Below are 25,688 nucleotides of genomic sequence, written 5' to 3'. Positions count from 1 at the left end.
ATCACTGATAATGGTCATATAATCCCCATAGACGATCACAGAACTGGAAATGTGTCTTGCTCATCCTTGCTGAAACAAGCTTAACAACCAACTTCACCTTTCAACATGGACATATACGCCAAAGTTATAAAGAAACCCAAGCCAGCGTTGTTTTATAACATAAAGGTAAATTATTATTATTGTTTCATGGTTGTTGTTGATAGCCTATTATGTTATTGATAATAAGCCAAGATTCATACCATATTAATATTAAGATATTAAGATAAATATAATATAAAGTTATTATTTTTGTTCACTGTCTTTAGCAGACATATTTTTCTAAATTGTTTAATTATGTATTTTTAAAGACACTTTAAAAAGCAATCAACAATGCACTTGCCATTGTTGTTGATGTTGGTTGTGATGTGACTTGCTGTGGTTGCACGATTATATTATTATTTGTGCTGTCATAATTTTCATTGTCTTTAGACTTTTAACCTGAACTCTTGTCTTTAACACTTGTGAGTTCCTTATGGCTTTATGTTTTATTAGTTCCCAGTCCTTTAATAATAATAATAATAATAATAAAAAGATAAATCCTTTATTTTAATAAGAATGATAAGAATATCTAATACTGTAAATGTATCAATGAAACTAGCAGGACATTGTGTGTATCTGGTATATCTTATGTCTTTCACACTTGTAAAGCCAGGTTGTTTAAAGCCCTGAATGTTTAATTGTAGGTGTTTGACAGCAGAAACAGGTTTTGCTGTTTCTGACTGTCAGTGCAGATATACTTTTGTCAGTTTGAAGCAGCTGTGGATGAGGACCTTGGCCCAAGGGGAAGTATCTATCAGATGGCTTGCCAGAAGCGATGCTTAGTTGAAGTTCAGCATGAACTGCATTCATTCAAGTTTTACTTTCAAGCGAATTTCTGTGGAATGTAGGGATATTAGACTAAAATATAGTTCTGTCATGTTGCATATTATGTCTGTCATGTGTACGGCATTTAATTATGTTTTTTTTGTGTTTGGAAATTGTTTCGGAGAAAGATCCCCTGACCACAGACTGTTTTGTGTTACAGAAGTGGTGTCAAAACTATTTCAACTTGGCTTTGCTAATGATTTAGATTTATTTGTGATTGATATAGCTGTTAATTTCTTTCAGTAGATCTTGACCATCGTTGCTGTTTACATAGCAAAATATTCTGTTTATATTGATGGCTCAACAACTTATTCGATCCAACTGAGCTCAATCTAAATTACATTTCCATTCCATTAGAAAGAAGTGGTGTAGACCCGCAATAACTCAATGAGTAGGAAAAAACTTAACATGTAAACACTTGAATCTCATTTGCATTCAAAAATACCTTGACCAGAGATCTTTTGAACTGGTCAGCTTAAAAAAAGCTTTTAACATATGTCAGATTTCATTTTAAGATATGTAACAAGGCAAACACAACAGTTGTACTTAGAGGTGATTGGTTTGGAATACATGGAAACACATATGAACAAAAATGTGAACCGGATTGCAAAGTTTAGGGTTCATATAAACAGAACTTTCAGAATATGAAATCAGGCTGGATTCAATTCGGAAATAAGTGATCGACCCCTACTGTATCTTTGTGATTAGGCATTATAGAAAATTCCGTCTGAGTTTGTCTGGAGTTGAAAAATCCTTTAGACTCATCACTAGGGTTGTAACGGTATGAGATTTTCACGGTATGATAATCGTCTCAGAAAATATCATGGTTTCACGGTATACGGTATTAAAGAATCATTATTATTATAATCATCAGCTACAATGACCCTAAAATGAATGAAAACAGATAGGGTTTTTTGGTTGAACATGGTTTATTAAAACAAACTTTTTTTAATGAAATTTTTTAATGAGTCAATGAACTTTTATTTTGACAGGTTGTACTAAACTCCTATGAGTTTCAGTCAAGAGTGTATTTGACGATGATTCTTTTAAATAAAATTATGAAATGCTCATTTATTTCTCTCAGAGCAGCTCTGGATATGTTCATGTGTTCACGTCCTCATATAGTGAGTGAGACGGCAGACGCTTTAAACACCATGAGCGTCACACATGCTACAGAATATAGATTTACAGTATAGCAGTTTTTTGACACACACTCGTATATCGATTTGATTTATTGCACAGCTATATTTTAGATTTATTCATCCATCTATCAAATCGCGCATTTTTCGTGACATCTGCGTCGAAATGGAAATAATACGGCCTTGAGTTATAAATGGAACTTTATCTGCAGGGAGGGATGGTGTTCGCGAATATGGGAGAACATGTTCGACGTATCCTCCTTTTGCAGCCACTCTTCGTCCACATTTCTGGACACAACTGGATATCCACCTTCAAGGAAAACCCCACGTTTGTTTTTCGGATACCCAAAGTATTCCCACACTGCAGATTTCAACTTTTATTTCTGCGGGGGAAAGAGATTAGAATTCACAACCTCTGTCTCAGACATTTTCTCTACTGTACATGTATGGGTGGAGTCTTAGCTCAAGTGGATAGAAGTTGCATATGTGTTGGTGAGATCTGTTTTAATTTTTTTTCCAAAACCTTGGATAAGCAAATGTTCACGATATGATAATCATATATGTCAATATCGCGATAAACCGCCATACCGGTATACCGTTACAACCCTACTCATCACTCCATCTAAAGTTACAGTAACTGCTGGCGAATCACCTGTGACAAAGCAGCCCAGAGGTTGTTTGTCAAATTAAAAGACGAGAAGAAAAAGTGTTTCACACCAACTTCAGATCTGTTTTTTGTCATCATCATCATCTTCTTCCGCTTATCCGGGGCGGGTCGCGGGGGCAGCAGTCTAAACTGAGATGCCCAGACTTCCCTCTCCCCAGACACTTCCTCCAGCTCTTCTGGGGGAATACCGAGGCGTTCCCAGGCCAGCCAAGAGACATAATCCCTCTAGCGTGTGCTAGGTCTTCCCCGGGGTCTCCTCCCGGTGGGACGCGCCCGGTACACCTTCCCAGGCAGGTGTCCAGGAGGCATCCGGAACAGATGCCCGAGCCACCTCAGCTGGCCCCTCTCGATGTGGTGGAGCAGCGGCTCTTCTCTGAGCTCCTCCTGAGTGACTGAGCTTCTCACCCTATCTCTAAGGGATCGCCTAGCCACCCTGCAGAGAAAGCTAATTTCGGCCGCCTGTATCCGGGATCTTGTCCTTTCGGTCATGGCCCACAGCTCATGACTATAGGTGAGAGTAGGAACGTAGATTGACCGGTAAATCGAGAGCTTCGCCTTGGAGCTCAGCTCTTTCTTCACCACGACAGAACAGTACATTGATCGCATTACTATAGAAGCTGTTCCGATCCATCTGTCAATCTCCCGTGCCATCCTTCCCTTACTCGTGAACAAGACCCCAAGATGCTTGAACTCCTCCACTTGAGGCAGGGACTCTCCACCAACCTGAAGTGGGCAAGCCACCCTTTTCCGACTGAGAACCATGGCCCCGGATTTGGAGGTGCTGATTCTCATCCCAGCCTCTTCACACTCGGCTGCAAACCGCACCCAGTGCATGCTGAAGGTCCTGGTCTGATGGGGCCAGCACGACAACTTCATCCGCAAAAAGCAGAGACAAAATCGTGTGGGCCCCAAACCGGACACCCTCCGGCCCCTGGCTGCGCCTAGAAATTCTGTCCATAAAAAATATGACAAATAAAAACGGTGACAAAGGGCAGCCCTGCCGGAGTCCAACATGCACCGGGAAAAAGTCTGACTTACTGCCGGCAATGCGAACCAAGCTCCTGCTCCGGTCGTACAAGGACCGGACAGCCCTTAGCACAGTGCCCCGGACCCCACTTTCCCAGAGCACCCTCCACAGGACGCCGCGAGGGACACAGTCAAATGCCTTCTCCAAATCCACAAAGCACATGTGGATTGGTTGGGCAAACTCCTATGAACCCTCCAGCACCCTGGAGAGGTTATAGAGCTGGTCCACTAACCATGACCGGGATGAAAATCGCACTGTTCCTCCTGAATCGGAGGTTATACTATCGGCCAAATTCTCCTCTCCTGTACCCTGGCATAGACTTTCCCGGGGAGGTTGAGAAGTGTGATTCCCCCTGTAGTTGGAACGTACCCTCCGGTCCCCCTTCTTAGAAAGAGGGACCACCACCCCGGTCTGCCAGCACAAAGGTACTGTCCCTGACCGCCACGCGGTGTTGCAGAGGCGTGTCAGCCAAGACAGCCCCACAACATCCAGAGACTTGAGGTACTCAGGGCGGATCTCATTCACCCCCAATGCCTTGTGACCAAGGAGCTTCTTGACTACCTCTGTGACTTCAGCCAGGGTGATGGACAAGGCCACCTCTGAGCCCTCAGCCTCTGCTTCCTCAATGCAAGATGTGTCGGTGGGATTGAGGAGACCCTCAAAGTATTCCTTCCACCGTCTGAAGACATCCCCAGTTGAGGTCAACAGCTGCCCACCTCCACTGTAAACAGTGTTGGTAGGGCACTGCTTTCCTCTCCTGAGGCACCGGACCGTTTGCCAGAATCTCTTCGAGGCCAATCGGTAGTCCTTCTCCATGGCTTCACTGAACTCCTCCCAGGTCCGATTTTTTGCCTCCAAAACCACCCGGGCTGCAGTCCGCTTGGCCTGCCGGTACCTGTCAGCTGCCTCAGGAGTCCCACAAGCCAGCCAGGCCCTATAAGACTCCTTCTTCAGCTTGACTGCATCCCTTACTGTTTTTTTGTAATTGTGATAAATTGTTGGCATGTTACAAGCTAACACTGAGCAGAAACAATTCAAATGTAAATGGTTGTTTGTAATTACAGTAGCTAAGACAACTTGATATGACACAGATACAAGTGTCTGCTTAGTTTGCTTTACTTCATTCTATGGAATTCCTTTTCGACCCCTTATTAGGGCACTGTCTGTTGTTGTGGTAATTTATTTCTAATGAATGAGAGTACAAGTTTCATGAGAAGCTTCACACACTCTCCAGAATCCAAAAATAGACTATTGACAATCCACAGCCTTGAGTTGTGTGGTTCTTTTGAAAGGTACTGTCCATTTTGCTTCTGACACACATATGCTTACTTAGACTTTATGTGTTTGCAATAAGGGTGTTAGAGTGTTGTAAATGGATTGAGTATTTGTGTCTATGTGACCAATGGAGCATAGCTGCTTGTGTTAAACTGACAGGTTTTTGTGTTTTGTTCATCGGAATGAGTCAGGCAGTGGTGACGTATGTTGAAAGAAGGTGTAGAACATGCTGTTCAGTGTACTTGGTCTGTTTACAATCTCTAAACCCTCTTTTCAGATTGAACCTCATTTGAATTGATGGATAATACTGATATAGCATGTAGTACTTTTGCTAATTTTTTCTCATAATACATAATTACATAATTGTGTTCAAATCAGGAAAAAAAAGACATTGACATCTCAGCAATTTAGCCACCTTATTTTAGTTAAATGCAGGCTGGGATTTCAAAACAACATTGTTAACTTATCCTTGTCATTAGAAATTGCACAGAGGAAATATAATTAATTTGGGCCACAGGTCATCTTAAGATCGCACTTGTTGACAAAGAAATTAGTAAAATATTAAGAAAGACTGTCAAATTAATCTTGCATTTTTCCACTTATTCTACAATCCACTGATTTCCACTTTGCTTTATGTAATATTGTCATGCAATAGTTAATTTACTCTTTACTGGGACAAATATTTTTAAATCTTTATTGCGTAATTCTAAAAACAGCTTCTATAAAATGTTTCAGTTGATTTCATTGGATCGTTGCTGACTTTTTTTCCGAGTCCCATTTGCAAGATTTTCTTTGAAACCATTCCATGTGAAAATCTGTGAATTCAAACATAGCTAGCAAGTTCATAATTTTTTCAGACCTGAACTTGAGGAACATGATTATTTTGCAGTCATTAGGGCCCGAGCAACAATGGTGTGAGGAGGACCCTATTGGAATTGCTCTGCTTATTACTAAATTATGTTTGTCATCACAAAATGAAATGTATCCTTATACTATGAATAGAATACAAAGTTGGACTGTGCTTGTTTCAACCCAAAGTGAAATAGCTCCTGAATGTCCTGTTAGTTTTGTAGCTGTGGTGCACAGGGACATTGGGCTTGTACTTTTTGACTGTTTAAGCTTTATATCCTGAGGAAATTCGAAAATGTCTGCTTAATGGCTCCTGTAACACGTGATAGTGGTGCAGCAATGCATTTAAGACATCTAGCATCAAAGTCAGTTCTTCCCCTGATTCTCTTTACTCAGCAGGAGTCTTCTTGTAACACAATAGCTGCTAAGGAAGGAGAAAAATCCAGTTCTGGACAGATGACGGGAACTGCTTTTCAGCACGTTCATTGAATCTTTCATCATTGGTTTTCTATCTGTGGAGTTTGAATAACTCACTGTATCCTAAGAATATTTGGCCTGATCTACGATTTCAGAGCAATTCAAAAATCAATAAAAGGCTCTGCTGATTCAAAACTAATGACACTCTATCAAAGTCCCCTAAAGACACGTAAGTTCATTTTCCGGTCATCTTTGTCTGTCTATTTAGGCAATAGTCAAACAATTTCTACAATCTACCTTGAATGGGGAAATGTATTTGAACTCACTGAAATCTCCAAATACGTTTGACAAGATTACAAATCAGTCATACAATATATTCAAATCTGACAACAACGGTATCATAAATTTCGCTTCTTAATTGAAATGACACACACACACACACACACACACACACACACACACACACACACACACACACACACACACACACACACACACACACACACACACACACACACACACACACACACACACACACACACACACACACACATGGATTTCCATGGATGTTAAAGGTTCTTGATGAAACCATCAATTCCCATAAGAAACCTCTGCAATCAAAAGAATAATCGTGGTTAATTTAACATATTGACACTCCCGAGTTTCTGTTAATAAAAAGTTTTAAAAGAAGCAGCTTTCTCATAATTTTAGCAGAATATTTTGAAGAAATTGCTATACTATTATGTGAGGGGCCTTCCAATGTTGTGTTGGACAAGTCAAAAAGGCTGAAAACCACTATTTACAGGCTAATGCAATGAAGATTAAATGAAAAGGTTGAAGAGTAAGATGCCTCAATGGAAAAAGTCATTTGACTCTTTTTTTCCAATTTCCTAGAATGCATAAAGCAGCCTGCCAGGGCCTAAATGCATGAGGTAATAGCAGGACAAATGTTTGACAATAATTTTCTCATACATATGGCAGGATTGTTTTATTTTCATTCTTCCAAAATTCCTAAAATGATTCACACATTGCTTCAATCCAAAACAAACATTTCAGCATGCTTTGTGCTTACCCAAGGCTACTTTTTAATAGATATTCACGACGCAGCGAGAAACTCTGCAAAAGATTTACGACTGCTTGGTGATAATTATGCACTTATGAACAAGCAAGCTGTAATTTGGGTAGGAACTTATGGACAGGTTATGCTGTACATGTGCTATTGCCTGCACTTTTGTTAAGGCCTAATAGCCATCAATATAGTAACATGCCCTGATCATAGTACACCTACTGTACCACAGGGACACATATTGAGTAATGGCCTCAGGAGAAAGATTGCTCATAGACTTGGTTTATCAGAGAGTCTTGAAAAATCAATAAAAAGGCAAGATTCCTATTAACATTATATGCGAAAGGAGACAGACGTGGCTGCTGCATGTCGAATAATTCAAGCTGAACCGAATGTGGAACTGGCACTGGGGCGGAAAGAGGCACAGAGCTGCCATTCAAACGTCTAACAAAGGCATTTGGTTGGGCTGCTTGAGTGGACACAGCCTATCAAAATATTTCCGTAATTAAAAGCCTATTCCCTGAAAAACAAGAAAGAAATCGTAGCAGCTTTGTCAAAAGCAGCTATTATGTGTGCTAACAAACCATAAATCCGAAGATTAATGGGAGCATTAGCTGTTCTAGAAACCATCGAAAGGGATAGTGCTTTGACCCGCAAATGAGAGCTGGCGATGAGGATGAGCAAAGGAGAGGGATTTATGTCTTTTGTTGGTTTAGGAAATCCAGTCCAGATCTCTACATGCCCTATCAGATTGCTTCATGCCTTTGAGAACTCTGCGAACTTTTCTCTGCTTTTGCTCATGACGTCTTAGGCACAAAAAAAGCTATATGGGAGCAGCTGCTTCTTTCTCAAACACACAAACAGGGAAACGTTCCACTTTATGATCTTTAACCATTTCTGGCTTATCGTCAAGAACCTTTCTCAAGAGAGGTGAAATGCTGCTAGACAAGCATTACAATCAGATCATTTGCCAACCAGTACAACAAGTAAATATGGCTAAAGCTCTGTGCTGCAGCTTTTTTTTTTTTTTTTTTTTTTGCATATGCATCTCTTAAAGCATGTTATGTAACTTGATCTAGTAATAATAACACTAACAGGCTTAACATAGTTTTTCTTTTTAGGTAATGTATTATGGTTACATTCATAGCAATAGTAGTTGCTTTTTATATTGAAACGGTTTAATTCGTGTTAGAAGGTCCTCAACCCCTCTACATCTCACCACAATTTTATGCCATGTCTGTGACATACGAGTTATTATTGGAAAAGATAAAGAATTATGGTGGGGATTCCGTACTGTCCTTCATCTTGATTGGATTTGATGGGGTTTCGACTACATGATTAGTGAAGTTGGCTATTTTCACTGGAAGTTATGACATGACAGACATACAAAATGAAACATTCATAATTAGATCTATAACATGCATTTGCAAAATAGGTGGGATGAATTTTCAGTTCATAAGAATGGTAGAACTTTGTTCCAGGCTTTGGAAATGTACAGAAAGTGTCAGATACTAATGGAGAGCAGAAACACCACTGATCCAGTTTTCCATTTTATGAACCACCTTTGTTTTATCACTTATTTGCACAATGAGGAGCTTTTGGTGCAATGGCAGTTTTTAAAACAACAGTGTTTAAGAGCTCTACGTTTGTTTTAAACTATGTTGCCTTTTCCATGGATGGGTTACAGGCAGAGGACAAATTCCGAGTATGGCTTACCATACTTGGCCTTCACATTACAAACCAAACACAAAGTGAACTCCGATATATTGTGAAATCAGCGTGGTTAACATTCATGTTCTGAGGTGAGGCACTGAAGATCAAAGTCTCAGATCTCACTGTCTGTAGAGATTTGGAAGGGAACTCTAAATTTAGGGAGTTTTTGTTTAGCTCCAGACGTGCTGTTTCAAATAACCCCCATGTGACACTGTAACAACACACTGATGAATGCACTTGCTCAGATCATAGAACATCAGGTTCCATTATCATTGGAGAATGTTTAGTACACTTGATAGTTATAATTGGTACACTCACTGTAATCATAACCTGTATGTCTGACCATTCTTCACTTTCTTGCTCTCTCTTCCTGTAGTTCTTCGTGTTGTGTCATGGCCTGCTCCAGCTCACTCAGCTCTTGTATAGCTCTTACTTCAAGAGCACCATCACAACAATTGAAAAACGCTATGGCCTTGACAGCTTCTCTTCAGGAACCATCTCTTCCCTCCATGAGGTACAGGCCACTCCATACAGTCTTACAAAGAGTTTATGGCTTGCTTAAGTGGAAACATTGAAAGTCTAATAAATAATGAAGTATTTTGATATTAACTTTTTGAAAACTGAATTTTACGGGTCAAGCCTTCTCATCTCATCATTTTTCCTGCCCTTCACAATTAACTAGTTGTTAAATGTCAGTTAGTGTTACTATATTGTTGTATTGTGTTTTTTTAAGGTGATGTGATGTGTAACGATACACAATATTAAAATTATTGCAGATACTAAGCTACTTAAATGCCCTTATTGAAATAAGGCCCAATCCTGGCTTAAACTAAGTCCTGTCTGTGAAACCAGGCCTAAGAGTGTTAAATTATTAGTGTTTTAAAGCGTTAAATGACAGCAAAGGTAATCTAATGTAAAAATAGGGGAAATGAGCATGTGCAACAGACACAGATCTCAAATAAAGTGAATCCCTAATTATATAATATATAAGTCATAAGGTATTTTTATGATAATGAATCATGAAATTATTAACTTAAAACGGTTTACCCTGTGGAGAAGTAACGGAAATATTTTTTCATGGTTTTAGTTTTAGATACCATAATAACCCTGCAACCAACATGGTATTTCTGATGTGGCTGGATGTTTAGAGAAGTCTGTTGGATATTTACAAATAATCGAAAACATCCTGCGGTTGTCAGAATGCTTTGTGTATTAGGTGTATAAGTGCAATAAGAAAAAATACAGGCTGCTTTATGTGACTTGTTTTTCTGCTCTTTTTTTTCTTTACTTAGGTAGGGAACACATTGCTGATAGTGTTTGTCAGTTACATGGGTAATCGGGTTCATCGACCTCGATTCATTGGACTGGGTGGCCTGCTAATGGCGATAAGTGCCATGATCTTAGCTCTACCTCACTTCCTGTCCCAGCCCTACACCTTTGACTCTGTCCTGCATGGTAAGTGTCATTAGCATCCATATTTATCTCAATGAAACCAATTAATGTGAATTTTACAAAGTGTAAAAGTTATTTGAAAATATACACATCTGTTAGAATGAGCTCTGCACTCTCTTCCTCCCCATTTTCTGTCTTAGTTTGTTTTTATGCATGATCATATTGTTTCATGCCCTGAGTAGAAGATCTTAGACTCTAAGCTCGTCAAAATGATATCATTGTATTCATTTAAAAAGGCTCAGGACACTTTGAAGAAAACCAGACACAACAAAGTGGTGATCTAAAATAAAAAAGCTTCAGCTGATAAACATCAGCTGAGACATAACAGGGTAGGCAGGTCTACAGGAAGTTTCTGCCGAGAGACTCAGTTTTGACCCTAGTGTCACGTCTTAGAGAGGGTTTAGCATTAGGTTGGGAAAAAACATGAAGAAATAAACGGAGTGAGGTTGAAAAGGGAGAGGATAGAGAGAAAAAAGGAAAGAGATGAGGACAAATGAGTGGAGAGATACCGTAGAGACAAGACTGCCTGATTGATCAGACTCGAAAGAAAAACCTGGAATGTACTCAAAGAGATAATTATTATCTCCCTACACTTCCTTAAACCTTTTATTTTTGTTTCATTTTCTTACTTACTCTATTCTGCCTACAGATACTGTCATTTGGACTCGCATAGTCTTTAAAGTCATGCTTTTATTTTTTTTTCATGTTATTTCAAACCTGTATGCCTTTCATTCTTGTGTGAAAAACAAATGCACTGTAGAGTGTCCACGTTGGTCTTTTGCATACAATGAAAGTGAATAGTGTCCATGGATGTTTTTTTTTTGGTATCCATAAAAAGACCATTCGTTAAATATAGAGCTGTTTTACTCAAGATACCTTCAAAGGAGCGAGCAAAGTGATCTCCATTGCATTTGCAGATTATGTAAACATTTAGATATTTAAATCAAATAAAAAGGCAACAATAAAAACAACTAACTAGGTGAGCTGATTGCCTTAAAAGTCCATAGATACCGCCATCAGTTTGTACAGCTGTTAACACTTTCTCCGACAAGCGAATGCAGACCCGTTTTCCTCTTTGTTCACGTAACATTCGGCATAAAACTAATTGTGTGGACAAGAGCAGCTTGGACAACCCTCAAGTTTTAAGTGTAAAAAAATGCAGACCATAGATATTTGGTCCTCATCATTCTATTAAACATTTACTAAACATTTTACTAAACACAAATATCTGGATGTCTGATGTGACTGATAGTTTTTGGGGATGAATGTGTTGTATTTCTGTGTTTTAATCCAACAGCGAGCAGACAGGACATGTGTGATGTGCGTGGGAATGCAACTGGTGCCGAGGCTTGTGGTCAGGAGGATTCACGGAAGCTTGTGGACACCAGTAAATTTTGGGTGTTAATGGCTACAGCCCAGCTGCTTTTCGGAATCGGTTCTGTCCCCATCCAACCTTTTGGCATATCTTATATAGATGACTTTGCAGGGGCTGGGAATTCACCTCTCTATATTGGTACGTTTCGTTTTGTTTTTTTAAAAGAGTTTCTAATATTCATTGAAAGAACTGTTAAGATTTTTGACACTCCTGTTGTTGTATGTTGCAGCTATTCTTTTTGCTCTATCAGTGTTTGGGCCTTCTTTTGGATTCCTCCTGGGCTCTGTGGTCTTGCGTATTTATGTGGATGTGGACAGATCCAGCACAGGTTTGTTTACCCTTTAAATGAAAGCAACAACTTATTCCTTTTCTTTATGTTAATGTTAATTGTAGACAGCTGCAGTGTTACATGTTATCTAGATTCTTTTCTCTAGTGGAGGAATTGGAGTTGACCCCTACTGACCCTCGCTGGGTTGGCGCATGGTGGATGGGTCTGCTCATCACTGCTGGAGGGCTTGCTCTCACCTCAATCCCTTACTTCTTCTTCCCCAGATCCCTTCAAGTAGAGAAGGTCAGTCATGGTTTTGTTTTAATGACAACTGAACACTTCTATGGCACTGTTTCTTGAAACGTTGCAAACTTGTTGTTCATTTTAAATCAGGAAGGGTTGCTATAATGTTCTTTTCTCTCCATTTAATCAAATTGATGAGAAAAAGAAAGCATTGCATTGATGTTTCAGTCCAATACAATTCAGGACATCATATAAATTAAAATACATATTAAACCTAATTCAAACAGAAATACACTATCGTTCAAAAAGTTGGGGTCGGTAAGATTATATTATATTTATATATATTTTAAATATTTAATATTTTTGACATGTTTTAAAATGTAATTTATCCCTGTGATTGTAAAGCTGTATTTTCAGCATCATTACTCCAGTCTTTCGTGTCACATGATCCTTCAGAAATCATTCTAATATGCTGATTTGGTGCTTAAGAAACATTTCTTATTATCATCCATTTTTAAAACAGTTGTGCTGTTCAATATTTTTGTGGAAATGGAACTTTTTTCAGGATTCTATGATGAATAGAAAGATCAAAAGAACAGCATTTATTTGGAAAATGTAAAAATTCTTACTGTCACGTTTGATCAGTTTAATGCATCATTGCTGAATAAAATATTAATTTATTTCAAAGAAAATCTTACTGACCCCAAACAAACGGTACTGTATAATATATACCAATAAAAGTTGTAACAAAAAGAAGAGGTTTATTTTAATAATATACTTTTTTATGTGGTTTCATATCTTTGTCTCTACTTTTTGTGGAGCATTTTATAAAACATAAACTCAGATAAAATGGGTCGTCATCTTGTAGGTTCTCTTTATTTTGCATATCCCAAACATGATTTTCCATCTTCATTACCCAAACTCAATAATAATAATAAATAAATTTGAGATAATTTTCCTAATTTGAGTAGATTCTGTTCGAAGCTACACACAGAAGCTTCCAATGATCTCTCCACTGTATGGCACATTTATACAAAAAATAATCTCAAATAAAAAGTACAATATTGGTAGTGTCACAGTATGGTTTTGGCAAAGGAAGAGGATGAGGCAAATGGTTCCAATAGTAATACTTTTACTTACAATTAAGTGCAGATAGAAAGACACACACTAAATAAGACTAACTGCAGATAAAGACAGGCTGAACTGAAAGGAACTAAATACAGACAAAACTGAACAATGATGAGGTGAACACAGGTGACACAGATGATGATGATGACAGGCAGGTGCAGGTAAATGAGGGAGTGAGTGCAGGTGTGAAGACAAGAGGGATGCTGGGAAGTGTAGTGCAGACGATGACTGTGTCAGCTGAATAAGCTGAATAATTCATAATAACTATTTTCAATTTTTGGCATATTTTAAAATGTAATTTTTCCCTGTGGTGGTAAAGCTGAATTGTTAGCAAAATTACTCCAGTCTTCATTGTAACATGATATTTCAGAAATAATTCTAATATGCTGATTAGAAAGTCTTCTTTTGCAGTCTTTTGAATTGGAGGGTGATGTCACGAAAGAAGAACCCAAGAAGCCAGAGTCAGAATCCATGCTGGATTTCTTTAAAAGTGAGTCCACTCTAACAGGTTCATTATGCATTTAGAGCAAGAATAATAAGACCATTTTATTAGTATAGTTATGGCCATTCAAATGGCAGTTATAAATATAGTTGACATGGGTAATTGAAAATAAAATAAATTGAAAAAAATTCTAATAAATAAATAAATAAATCAGAACAAATATTTCTTCAGTCCTTGTCTCTTGAGTCATACAGCATGCTCAGGTGGTTACTGTAACAGGATCTGACAAGTCCTTATGAATATGCCTGACTCCAGGGCATGATTTGTAAGAAGCTGGTTTATACATGATCATGTCTTCATTGACGTGTACTCAGTGCAAAACTGACTTCCTGCCATACACTCATATATATACAGTGTATGTATATATATATATATATATATATATATATATATATATACACTTTTCATGCATTAATGAATATGTAAACATCTATTTCTTTCTCTTGTATCTGTGTTTTTGCAGTGTTCCCTAAGATGTTCATCAGGTTGTTGCTAAGTCCTCTCTTCATGCTGCTAGTTCTGACCCAGTGCTGTTTCTCCTCTGTGATCGCTGGACTTGCCACCTTCCTCAACAAGTTCCTGGAGCGCCAGTACAGTGCCACTGCAGCCTACAGCAGCCTTCTTATTGGTCAGTCAACATATTATAATATAATATATTTATATATGAGTACAGTTTTAGGAGAAACGTGGCCCTATACTCACTAGAAATTCTCACTAGACATTGCTGTGTACAGTATATTTAGCTAAAATATGGCGTAACCCCCTTGATTTTACACTGAGAAATATCCCTTATGAAAATATCTGTGAATGAATCTTTGTTTTCTCTTAGGTGCTTTAAACCTGCCGGCCGTTGCGGTGGGGATGGTGCTCGGTGGTCTTATTATGAAACGCTGGGTGTTGTCATTCAGAGCCATTCCACGTTTTTCTGTTGTAATGCTCACCATCTCTGTCCTCTGCTGTGTGCCTCTCTTCTTCATGGGCTGCCCCACACAAGATGTTGCTGGTGTTTACCCCAAAGCATCTAATGCCACCAATGGGTGAGTTCAACAGGATGCTCTTTTGAGCTCAAAAGAGTTTGAGGAGGTTTTGAGGAAATGTTTTTTACAATATAGATAGAACTAATAAATCAATTAAAAATTTATAAATAGATAAATTAATTAAATTAATCTATAAAAGTTAATTTAATTTTAGTCAGGTCTGGCCCGCTTAGGTGAGAAACTGCAAAACAAACTGTTCCTCATTTGTTTGATTACTTCCATGTTATTTGGAATTTTCTCTGTTCAGTTAAATAACTGTTAGAAGACTGATGGCACAGACAAACTTTCGTCTGAGTTTAACTGCCTTGCTCAAAGGCACAATCATGATAAGCAAATTTTGGACAATTCTTTCAGAAGTACCCTCACCTCACATTTATTCATTAGGCTGATTCATTTTTACAAAGCATCTTAAATTGGATTCGAATTATACATTTTAATGGATCAAGGATCCCCTTAAGAAACTGAAATCAAACCCGATGAACCCATAAGTGTTAGCGCCATTATTTACCGTTTAAACTACATGAACGATTTATGTTATAGGGATCCTGTTTCTGTTTTTCTTATCAATCTGAAAATTATTCAAATCAAAATAGTCAAAAAACATTTTTTAAATCCTACTCATCTACAAATCATTAAATAATCTTGCACCAACCTATTTGACTAGTAACCTATTTTAATACTTACTCCACCCCTACATTCCCGCAAGAGGTCTAAGATTGGAGGGTTAATCCTTCCTCCAGATCCCTAGAACCCGCCTAAAGACCAGAGGAAATAGAGTGGGGCCAGGCTATTTGGAAGAACCTACCTAATCACATTAGAACGCCTTCCAATCTGAGTTCAAATCATGTGTTAAAACAGAAGAAAAAAATGTAATGTTTCTCGATATTGTGCACCCTTATGCTCTTATTGTACAACACTTTGGTCGGCCTGTGGCTGTTTCTAAATGTGCTTTAGAAACTTGAACCAAACTTTAACTTGTTGATTATTTTAGTGTCATATCACATATGAAAAAAAATGATATATTTTTTACAAATATTAAAAAATATACAAAAATGAACAAAATAAATAATATAGATTTTAAAGGGGACATATCATGAAAATCTGACAAGTGACAACCCAGTAACTTTGTTTTGGTAAGCCTTCCTCTGCAAGCATGTCAAAAAATAGTCCGATCAGATTTCGCTCCCCTTCCGATGTTATTATAATATTACCGCCCCTTACTCTTCAAGTTTCCACCCATGGGGGCGTCATTTGGTTAACAACAGAATCTAACCAGTTCTAACGCAATGGCAAAAAAAAAAAAAAAACGAGCATAGGACACTAGTTGACAAAAAATGTCACCGCTGTCTTATAAAGACCTCAGATAACTGTGTAAAATTGTGTAAAAGTTAAACATAACGGTACATGCAAGTTGATGAGATGAATCAATGTAACTCCACAATATCTAGCTACATAAATGTATACACTAACCATTCAGAAACGTCCAGGTGCAGTTTAAAAGTTGCAACCTCTTCCTGAGTCTCTCCGTAAGGCTGCACTCCACTACTGTTTATTTCTGGGATTTCGGATGAGTAAGACTATTTGTGTGTTTTGTTGTTATTGCCGAAAATCCGAAGCTTGTGTAAAGGATTCTTCTGAATTGGGGTGGGGAGCAGCAGCTCATTTGCATTTAAAGGGACACACTCAAAAACGGCACGTTTTTGCTCACACCCAAAAAGGGGCAAATTTGACAAGCTATAATAAATTATCTAGGGGGTAATTTGAGCTGAAATTTCACAGACACATTCTGGGGACACCATAGATTTATATATTACATCTTGTGAAAAGGGGCATAATATGTCACCTTTAAAATATATTTACATAAAGTTTTATGTAAATATTTATATTTTTAATCTAAACAAATTTATTGTCCAAAAATATATTTAAAAAAATAGTTTTGCCTGTACTCTCATTGCCTGTACTCATACTCTCATTCCTGCATAATAATCAAGAAACTTTGCTGCCGTACCATGGGTGCAGCAGGCGCAATGATATTACGCAGTGCCTGAAAATAGTCCCCAGCTAGGTAACTTCCAACGTGAAGTTTTCAGGCGCTGCGTATCGTTTCGGCACCATGGTACGACAGCAAAGTTCCTTGATTATTATGCAGGAATGAGAGTATAGTTACTAGCCATATTGGCCTAGAAAATCGCAACTTTTCATTTTCTGTCGGTCTTAGTATATGATGTAACTACAGAAGAGTCAAATAGTATTATATAGGTTTAAATAGAAAAAATATCGCAACTCTTTGGTCTTTTTGAGAGAGATGCTAAGGGTCTAACCAGATTCAATGATCTATGCTAAGCTATGCTAAAAGTGCTACCGCCACACCTGGATATTGGCTGAATGGATTCGAAAACGGTAAAACTCAACTGTTTAACTCTAGGGGAGTTGGAAAATGAGCCTATTTCCAAAAAAAGTGAAGTGTTCCTTTAAGATTGAAAATGTGTTTTTTTGCCCTTTTAAGTTTTTTTACATTTGACAAATTGTTTTAAATTTGAAAAATATGTTTTCTTAATCCATGCTGCTACACTACAACATATATTTAACATACTTTTAGAAAAAAAAAGGTTCAGTGTGGACACTATTTGAATGCCTCTGTGTGTGTTGGTGTCTGAAGCATTTGTCTAAACGTGCCAATCTGATTGGCTGGACATATGGACACCGTGACGTAATGCAACGCACCACAGAGTCAATAAATAGATGATAGAAATGTGCGATGACGAACGCCCATTGCTAACCCGGCCCAGTCCTGGCCCATTTTTTAACTCACTTTACCTTATGTCACACAACAAATTTGTCTTCCTTGACATCTGATTAAATAGTAATTAGGGGTGTTATTGCTCTCTTTAATATGCCGTGACAGATCACTGTATAGGCGCCTCAGTTCAGGTAGTGCGGAACGTGAGTGAACACGATAATCTCATCCTCTTTAATACAAGTTACAGAATACACATGAATGTCTGAACATCTGAACATTCGGACTCACATGTGGAGTTGGCAGAAGTGGGATTTGAGATTAATAATTCCCTGTATCTATCGTTTTCCGTGGACTCAGAGGACTCCGTTCTGGATCTTGAAGCTCGCTCTGTGAATTCTTCAGACCAGAACGAGGAACTCATGCCTTCTGAGTCTGATTTTGAGGGGTTGGATGAGCAGGCGGGTGCCTCGGCAGAGCTGCTTCCTCAGTTTGCCACTTTTGAGGAACTGCTTGATGTTGTCACTTGTACTGTTGCCAGACGAGAGGCAAGTGATTGTGGGTTCAAAATTGCGTTCTCACATCTGCACAAGTGCAGCCTCCCAGCCACTATCTCCCTGAGGTGATGAGATTCTGGAGGAATCCATACTCTGCTCGTTTGTATATGCAAGCAACCAACTAAGCCTTGCTGAGTAACGTCTAGCTTAGTTAGGAAGGTGTATGCGGTCCCTGTACACAATGGCTAATCTGCAGGCATACCAGGCTGACCTGCTCAAAGATTTGGACCATGGTGAGGGATTAGAGATTGATAAGGTCAAAAAAATTCAGCTGAACCACAGATATAGCCCTCGGCCAACCAAGCAAACGGCCTGTGCTGCAATGGTTCAATGGCTGTAATGGTTGCCACTGTGGCTCAACCTAAAAGAAAAAGACAAGGCCTTTCTCCTTTATGCCCCGATTTCTCCCTCCGGCCTGTTCGGCATAGCAGTAAACAATGGCGTCGAAAGGTGTCAATTGGAGGCGTTTAAGGGGCTAATTCCTCGCTCTTCAGGATAGAAAAAACTACAGAAAATATAGAAAAAATTATTCCACTGTCAGACTTTGTGGCAGCTTGGCTACTTCTCCCCAACTTCTCTCCATGGGTTATTAATACTATAACAAAAGGATACAGAATTTATTTTGCTTCCTGTCCAAGTCGTTTCCGTTGTGTCATGGCAATGACATTACATCAGTTAGGGGAGAAAGGGGCAACAAAACATGTACCCCTCCCAGAGCAAGAGGCAGGCTTCTACAGTTGGTACTTAACTGTACTTAAAAAGAATTGGGATTTCATCCTCGGAATCATCCCCCCATGGTTGTAAGGGTCACATTTGGCTACATGCTCTACAGCTTTAGAAGAAGCCAAGGTTCCTTAACGGAGGTCTGGCTTTAGGGGCTTGTTGCCGTTGCAGCTTTGTCCTCTCTCACGACGGACACCGTTCTCAAGGGATGTGGTGCGGTTTTCGATGGCCGACCAGCCAGCGGTTTGTGGGAGGACTCTTATCTCTCTTGGCACATAAATTGACTGGAGATGAGGGCAGTGTTTCTAGCCCTGAAAAACTTTCTTCTGCAGTTTAGGGGATACCATGTGTTAGTTTGGACAGATAGCACTTCAGTAGTTTCCTACATCAATCACCAGGACTGTCTGTTTTCCTGCCCCCTTTCAGGCAGACACAGCAGATCCTGCTCTGGGTGGAAACCAGTTTACATTCTGGAGCATGCAAACATGGGGGCAGTCATCCCGTCGAGGCAGAGGCTGAGGCCCAGGGAATGGCGACTACATCAACAAAGAGTGGAGTCCATATGGAAGTGGTACGACAAAGCAGAAGTGGATCTGTTTGCCTCCGAGGAGACAACCCACTGTCCCCTCTGGTTCACCCTCACACCAGGCTGCACCTGTATGCCTTTCCTCCGATAGCTCTGCTCCCAGTAGTTCTAGCAAGGGTTCGCCAGGACTGAGTTTGCCTTCTTCTAGTGGCTCTGTTCTGGCTGGCCCGAGTGTGGTTTGCGGATCTAGTGTGTTTTTTTGGATGGCCTCCCATGGGAGATCCTGATCCAGAGAGATATTCTCTCTCAAGTGAGGGTGATGATATTTCATCCCCGGCCAGAGATATGGAAACTTTGTACCTTTCCCCTGAGGGAAGCAGCTACGACTTCATTACCACCATTACCAAGGGAGCCACCTGCTTATATAACCCCTAAATCAGGGGGAGGCATCTGTAACCTTGAAACTTCAGGGGCCGCCCCTAGATTATCAAAAGGGAGCTACCTGTTTCTTAACAGAGCCCACACAGAGATGGAAGGCAGCTCACCTTACCTTGGAGATCATTGTTTCCCTAAATGGTGCTCAGAAGAGCAGGGCCTCAGCAGAACGTCTCTCCATAGCAAGAGGAGGCCAAAATACGCTCAACCTCAAAGAGAGTTTACTAAGGCAGCCTCACAGAGGGTCGAGGCACTTGATGTTACTGTCTAGCTGGAGCTCAGGTTATAGAAGACCTCAGTAGAATGAATCTTAATAGCAATAGGAGGTCAAACTACGCTCAACCGTAAGGACAGCTTATCACAGCGGCCCACAGAGAGCCGACACATTTGATATCACTGTCCAGAAGGAACTTGAGAGCGGAGGACTCAGTAGAATTACTCTTTATTGTGAGAGGAGGCTAAACAAAGGCCATCTTGAAGACAGCTTATCACACCGTCTCACCAAGGGCTTATAAACCTCAAGTCGCTGTCTAAATGGAGCTCAGAAGAGTGGAGGCCTCAGCAGAACGACTCTCTAAAGAGAGAGGAGGACAAACTACACTCCACCTTAAGGACAGCTTATCACAGGAGCCCACAGAGAGCCTACACACTTGATATCACTGTTCTGCTGGAGCTCAGAAGAGCAGAGGCCTCTGCAAAATGACTCTATAGCGAGAGGAGGCCAAACTACACTGAACCTTAAAGACAGCTTATCACAGCGGCCCACAGAGAGCCGACACTCTTGATGTCACTGTCTAGATGAAACTCAGGTGAGTGGAGTCCTCAACCGAACAACTCTCTAGAGGGAGAGGAAACCAAACTGCACTAAACCTTAAAGACAGTTTACCACAGTGGCCCACTGAGGGCTGACACATTTGATGTAACTGTCTAGATGGAGCTCAGGAGAGCAGAGGCCTGTTCAAAACGACTTTCCATTGCGTGAGAAGGCCAAACTACACTCAACCTTAAAGACAACTTATTACAGCGGCCCACAGAGAGCTAACAAACTTAATATCACTATCCAGATGGAGCTCAAGGGAGCAAAGGACACCAGTTCATGCAGAGGCGTTCCCATAGCATCAACGTCATAACGCAGCATCTTGTTCCCTTCTCAGCAAACCGTTTAATTCATAAAATTTAATTAAAATTAATTATTTAAAACTAAATACTTAAAATTATGCCATTACGGAAACCCCTTAAAGGTTCTATATATGAAGTGCCTAACAGTTTCTACTGTATATAGAACCTTGTCTTCTAAGAGTGTAGTATAAATGTACCTTCTATAAACAGGGCCAGTTGAAGACAGATGGTTCTTACAGACACTGAAAAAACTGTTAAGCTAAGTCTGTTCTTTGTCTTCTGCCAGTGTTTGGATTCAGACCATTGTGTTCTAGTGAAAGTTTGTATCTTCGAGTCCAGAACAACTTCCAGTGAAAATGCTATATAATTAGTTAAACTAGCACACGTGTGAACAGCATGGGGCTTAGTAATTTAAAGTAGTTCTTGTACTCTGTTTAAGTTCACTTCACCACTCAAAATACTGTGTTCTACATATTTGAACACTTTCACTATGCCAACTGGGAGGAAATGAGGAAAGTATTTGACTGTTTTCCATGAACTTTATGAACATACTACTATTAGTGTGTCATTGTGAAAATAATGTAACGTTTATAAACACACCCTGTGACTGTTCTGAATGTTAAAGGAATAGTTCACCCAAAAATGTTGTCATTGTTTACTTAGCCTCATGTCGTTCTAAGGCTTTATTCATTCTTCCGTGGAACACAAAGGTGACATACAATTACAATGAATGAGAACTGGATATTTTAACCTTCAAAAAGGACAAAAAAGCACCATAAAAGTATCATGAAAATACAATAACAGTAGTCCATACCAACTGTGTGCTATAATCCAATCTTCTGAAGCTATACAATAGCATTGTGTGATAAACAAAATGAAATTTTCTTCCAGTCCAGTGAGATGTTGCCTAATATGACTGGATAAATGAGTCAGTGAGTTGAATTTGAGAATCAGATCAGACTGATTCATGAACAAATCATTCAGACCAGTTTTATAAACTCTTTCAACGAATTTGACTGAAATTGAAAAAAAAACTCATTAATCGTACATCACTACTTCTCACAAATTCTCATGAACATGCTTCGGAAAGCTATGAAGATGTCAATATATTCATTTAATAATGACAGAATTTTTGTGTGTACTATTTCTTTAAGATTACGATTCATAAAATGTTTCTGTGTCCTGCAGAAGTAAAGGCTAAACTGTGTTATTTTATGCCCAGCAGGCTTCTTCTGCCCTGTAGTGCCAACTGCTCATGTCCCAGCAGCACCTTTAACCCAGTGTGTGGGGAAAACAACATTGAATACATCTCACCCTGCCATGCTGGGTGCAAAGACTTCACCACGGATCCCAAGAACCCATACAGAGTCCAGGTAAATAAATAAATCTGACAAAACAGAACAAATTTCATGTCATGAAATTGTCATCTCAAGCCAGAGTTCTAGCAGAGTCTCTGCATGTATAGATCTATCCATTTAGACCTTTATTTAGCTCATTACTGAAGCTGGATAGCAGCCCATTGTGAGCCTCTGCTGTACTAGCGACACCGAGCAAATGACCAGTCATGGTCTGTTAGCGATCAATGGGTTGAATCCAATCAATCACTAATTAATAATACTTCCTGGAGGAAGTGCTTTGGGGAATTAGAACAACTTTAGAGTGTTAAAGTTTCTGTATAATTGCCCAATAAGAGACTTACAGGAGCAGCTGATGATGAATTACTCTGTATAACACAGCACATATCATAACAAGAGGCAATTATAGTAAGAAATAGACTTGGTTCTGGACTCCTATGCTGGTTCAATTCAGTCAAAACAGGACACTGTGTCATTAGAAGTCAATGGAGGCGAGCACAAGAAAACATAAAATGAGTGTTAGTATTAGCAGCATCTATGAAACCCTTTTAGTTGTTGTACTCTTTAAATGTATAGTATCCTTATAGCAATAATTATGTTTGTAATGAAGATATGCTCTCATGCAGGGGTTCTCAACTGGTTTTGCTAACACAAAATGTACCATAGAAATTGAAAATGATTAGTTATTGTATTATTGGTTTGTTATTTTATTATGTGACAAACCATGTTTATCCTTAAGAACCTTTATTTATTGAAGTCAGGGTCAGATTTCATTTTACCTTATATATACTTACATAGATATGCACAAAATGTCTATAAATGTATGGGTTACTGGACAGCTCTCATGTTCATATTGACAAACCAAATCATAATAACGTCCACTATTTCTTTGCACACAGATTTTTAGTAACTGCCAGTGTATTCCTGCTATGGGCAATGCAAAGCCTGGCCCTTGTGCCAACGCCTGCCCTCACTATCTCCTGCCTGTAATGCTCATCATATCTGTAGCCGGACTTATTGCCAGCCTAACACACAACCCTATCTACATGATGGTGCTGAGGTGAGAAACACAACATTGCATTCAGTGTGAGAACTTCAAATGTAAGAAATTGCTTTATTGTATTTTATTTTATCATCTTATTTCACTCATTCCGTCTTTAATTATAGGTCAGTTCCTCCAGAAGAGAAGTCGTTTGCCATAGGGGTTCAGTTTCTGCTTTTGAGGGTTCTTAGTAAGTAAATGACCAAAATACCCTTTTTTACTTTAATTTATTTATTCCTTTAAACTGTTAAAAGTTTTCTTTTCATGAGATTGTTACTGTAAGATCCTTAAACAAAATAATTGTTAATAGAAAATGGTCAGGGTAAATAACCATTTAAATTATTCTAACATGAGAACACTTTCCTGGGAAAAAACCCAAACAATCTGTGTCTAAATTGTGCTAGTGCAATAGCAATACTGTAAGTACTATACGCCCCCTTGTGGCGATACAACAACATAGTTAATGTATATTCATGTATATACTGTATTACAACAACATTATTACAAATTATCTATGCTTATTTAGTATTTTAGTGCATATCAATATATATTTGTTAAAACTTGTAGTATAATGATTTATTTTTTCTCTTTGCTTAGCCTGGCTGCCAGCTCCAGCTCTGTTCGGGATGACCATAGATTCCACATGTATCTGGTGGAAATCGGCTTGTGGGAAAAAGCAAGGATGTGGCTACTATGACAACAACCTTCTTAGAAACAGGTAAGGATATGTTCTCTTTTACCTAATACTGTACATTATGAAGGTACATTTGTGTCAAAATTCCTAAAGGTAGGTTTTGAATTTAGTGAGCTCAAACACACATACTGTATACTTCACATATATTCACTACCACAAGGCTAAAAATAGAAATTAAATTATTCTAATAAGTATTATTAGACTAATTACTAGCACTGGTGATAATTGTAATGACTTGTTACAGGTATCTAGGGCTTCAAGTGGGCTATAAGACGTTAGGCATTACACTCCTGGCATTTATTGGCTGGAAAATGCACCGGACCAGAGAGTACAGCTTAGAGAAAAAGCCAGAGGGACCCCTGTGATCCCTCAACCATGCTTAACCTATTGGATCTCACTTTTGAGACCCTTCTCAGTGAGTTGAGCCCCTGGACATTTCTTGTCAGAAACCTCTGCTTTCAACACCTGGCTGGAAATTTGATGAATTCAGTTTGGATATTTCTCAAGTTGTTACACAGAGTAACTGCTTGAGTATTTATTTCCCCCCTGCATGCAAGCAGGGTCCTAACTGGAAAGATTCAGGGACTTTCCACCTATGCTGTTAGTTTGGTATTAATAAATAACTATGTAAATTAACTCAAAACAATTCATCATAATCTTAGCCGCAGTTTTCATCAGCAGATTATTTGAAGCTGAATTTATGACTGTGGCACCTATGAGGAGAACATAAAACATAAGAGAAATGTCTATTATGGTCATTAACTTTGGTTAATTTGCAATTGAATCATGATTCAAAATGGTTGATTGGGAAAATACATTTCCCCCCCCATATATCTTCTCTTCTATTTGAAGACTATGTGAAGGATGTGGAATGCTCTGTCTCATCTATCGGCAGATGCACACAGATACACAAGTGTGTCAAATATCAAACTGTGTGCCAGTTGAGGTGTGTAGATTCAAATATCGATAGTAGCCTGAGCAGATTTAAAATGTTACTTTCAAATGTGATGACATTTTAAAACTAGGTATCAAATGTTTGTAAAATATATTTTTATACCTGATATTACTGTTTTATTATACATTTTGTGCATATTGTTTGCCACGGTTCTTAACACAAATGACTAAATGCTTTTCTTATCGCTGCTTGGAGTAATGAAGCGTGACTTTCTGATAAACTTTTTATTATGCAACATGTAACGTTTATTTACCAATGTATAAGTTATTTCAAATATAAAATTTGTTCACAAATTGTTGTTGTTTTTTGTTGTTTTTTCTATTTAGCTGATGATCTGCATTTCTGCTACAAAAGAAAAAAAATGATTTAGTGATTAAAATTATGTTTATGGCATAAAAAAGTTGATATTATGACAAACAAATTCATATTTTTTATTTTTTTTAAATCTAATAATTATAATTTATCTCAGTTCCATTTTGTAAAT

General features: G+C 38.7%; 1 protein-coding gene across 2 annotated transcripts; it reads left to right on the top strand.

The window, feature by feature from the left end:
- The first annotated feature begins 33 nt into the window (after positions 1 to 33).
- On the top strand, positions 34 to 25,497 carry slco2a1 (solute carrier organic anion transporter family, member 2A1). 2 transcript variants are annotated; one of them, XM_077198918.1, is made up of 14 exons: positions 34 to 165; positions 9,433 to 9,570; positions 10,349 to 10,511; positions 11,806 to 12,021; positions 12,113 to 12,211; positions 12,318 to 12,454; positions 13,934 to 14,012; positions 14,488 to 14,652; positions 14,854 to 15,061; positions 22,384 to 22,531; positions 23,413 to 23,573; positions 23,681 to 23,745; positions 24,153 to 24,273; positions 24,494 to 25,497. In XM_077198918.1, the coding sequence occupies exons 1-14, from the start codon at positions 106 to 108 to the stop codon at positions 24,612 to 24,614; spliced, it is 1,881 nt and encodes a 626-aa protein (XP_077055033.1). In that variant the 5' UTR covers positions 34 to 105; the 3' UTR covers positions 24,615 to 25,497. The 2 variants fall into 2 exon arrangements, with proteins under 2 accessions (XP_077055033.1, XP_077055032.1); XM_077198917.1 differs by having other exon boundaries at positions 22,381 to 22,531.
- The last annotated feature ends 191 nt before the right edge of the window (positions 25,498 to 25,688 follow it).

The sequence above is a fragment of the Siphateles boraxobius genome, unplaced genomic scaffold (genome assembly GCF_051911475.1).
Source record: "Siphateles boraxobius isolate OS27281-9 unplaced genomic scaffold, OSU_SipBor_1 41, whole genome shotgun sequence".
Lineage (NCBI taxonomy): Eukaryota > Metazoa > Chordata > Actinopteri > Cypriniformes > Leuciscidae > Siphateles > Siphateles boraxobius.
Note: the sequence above shows the minus strand (reverse complement) of the source record. Positions and strands in the feature narration are given on the sequence as shown.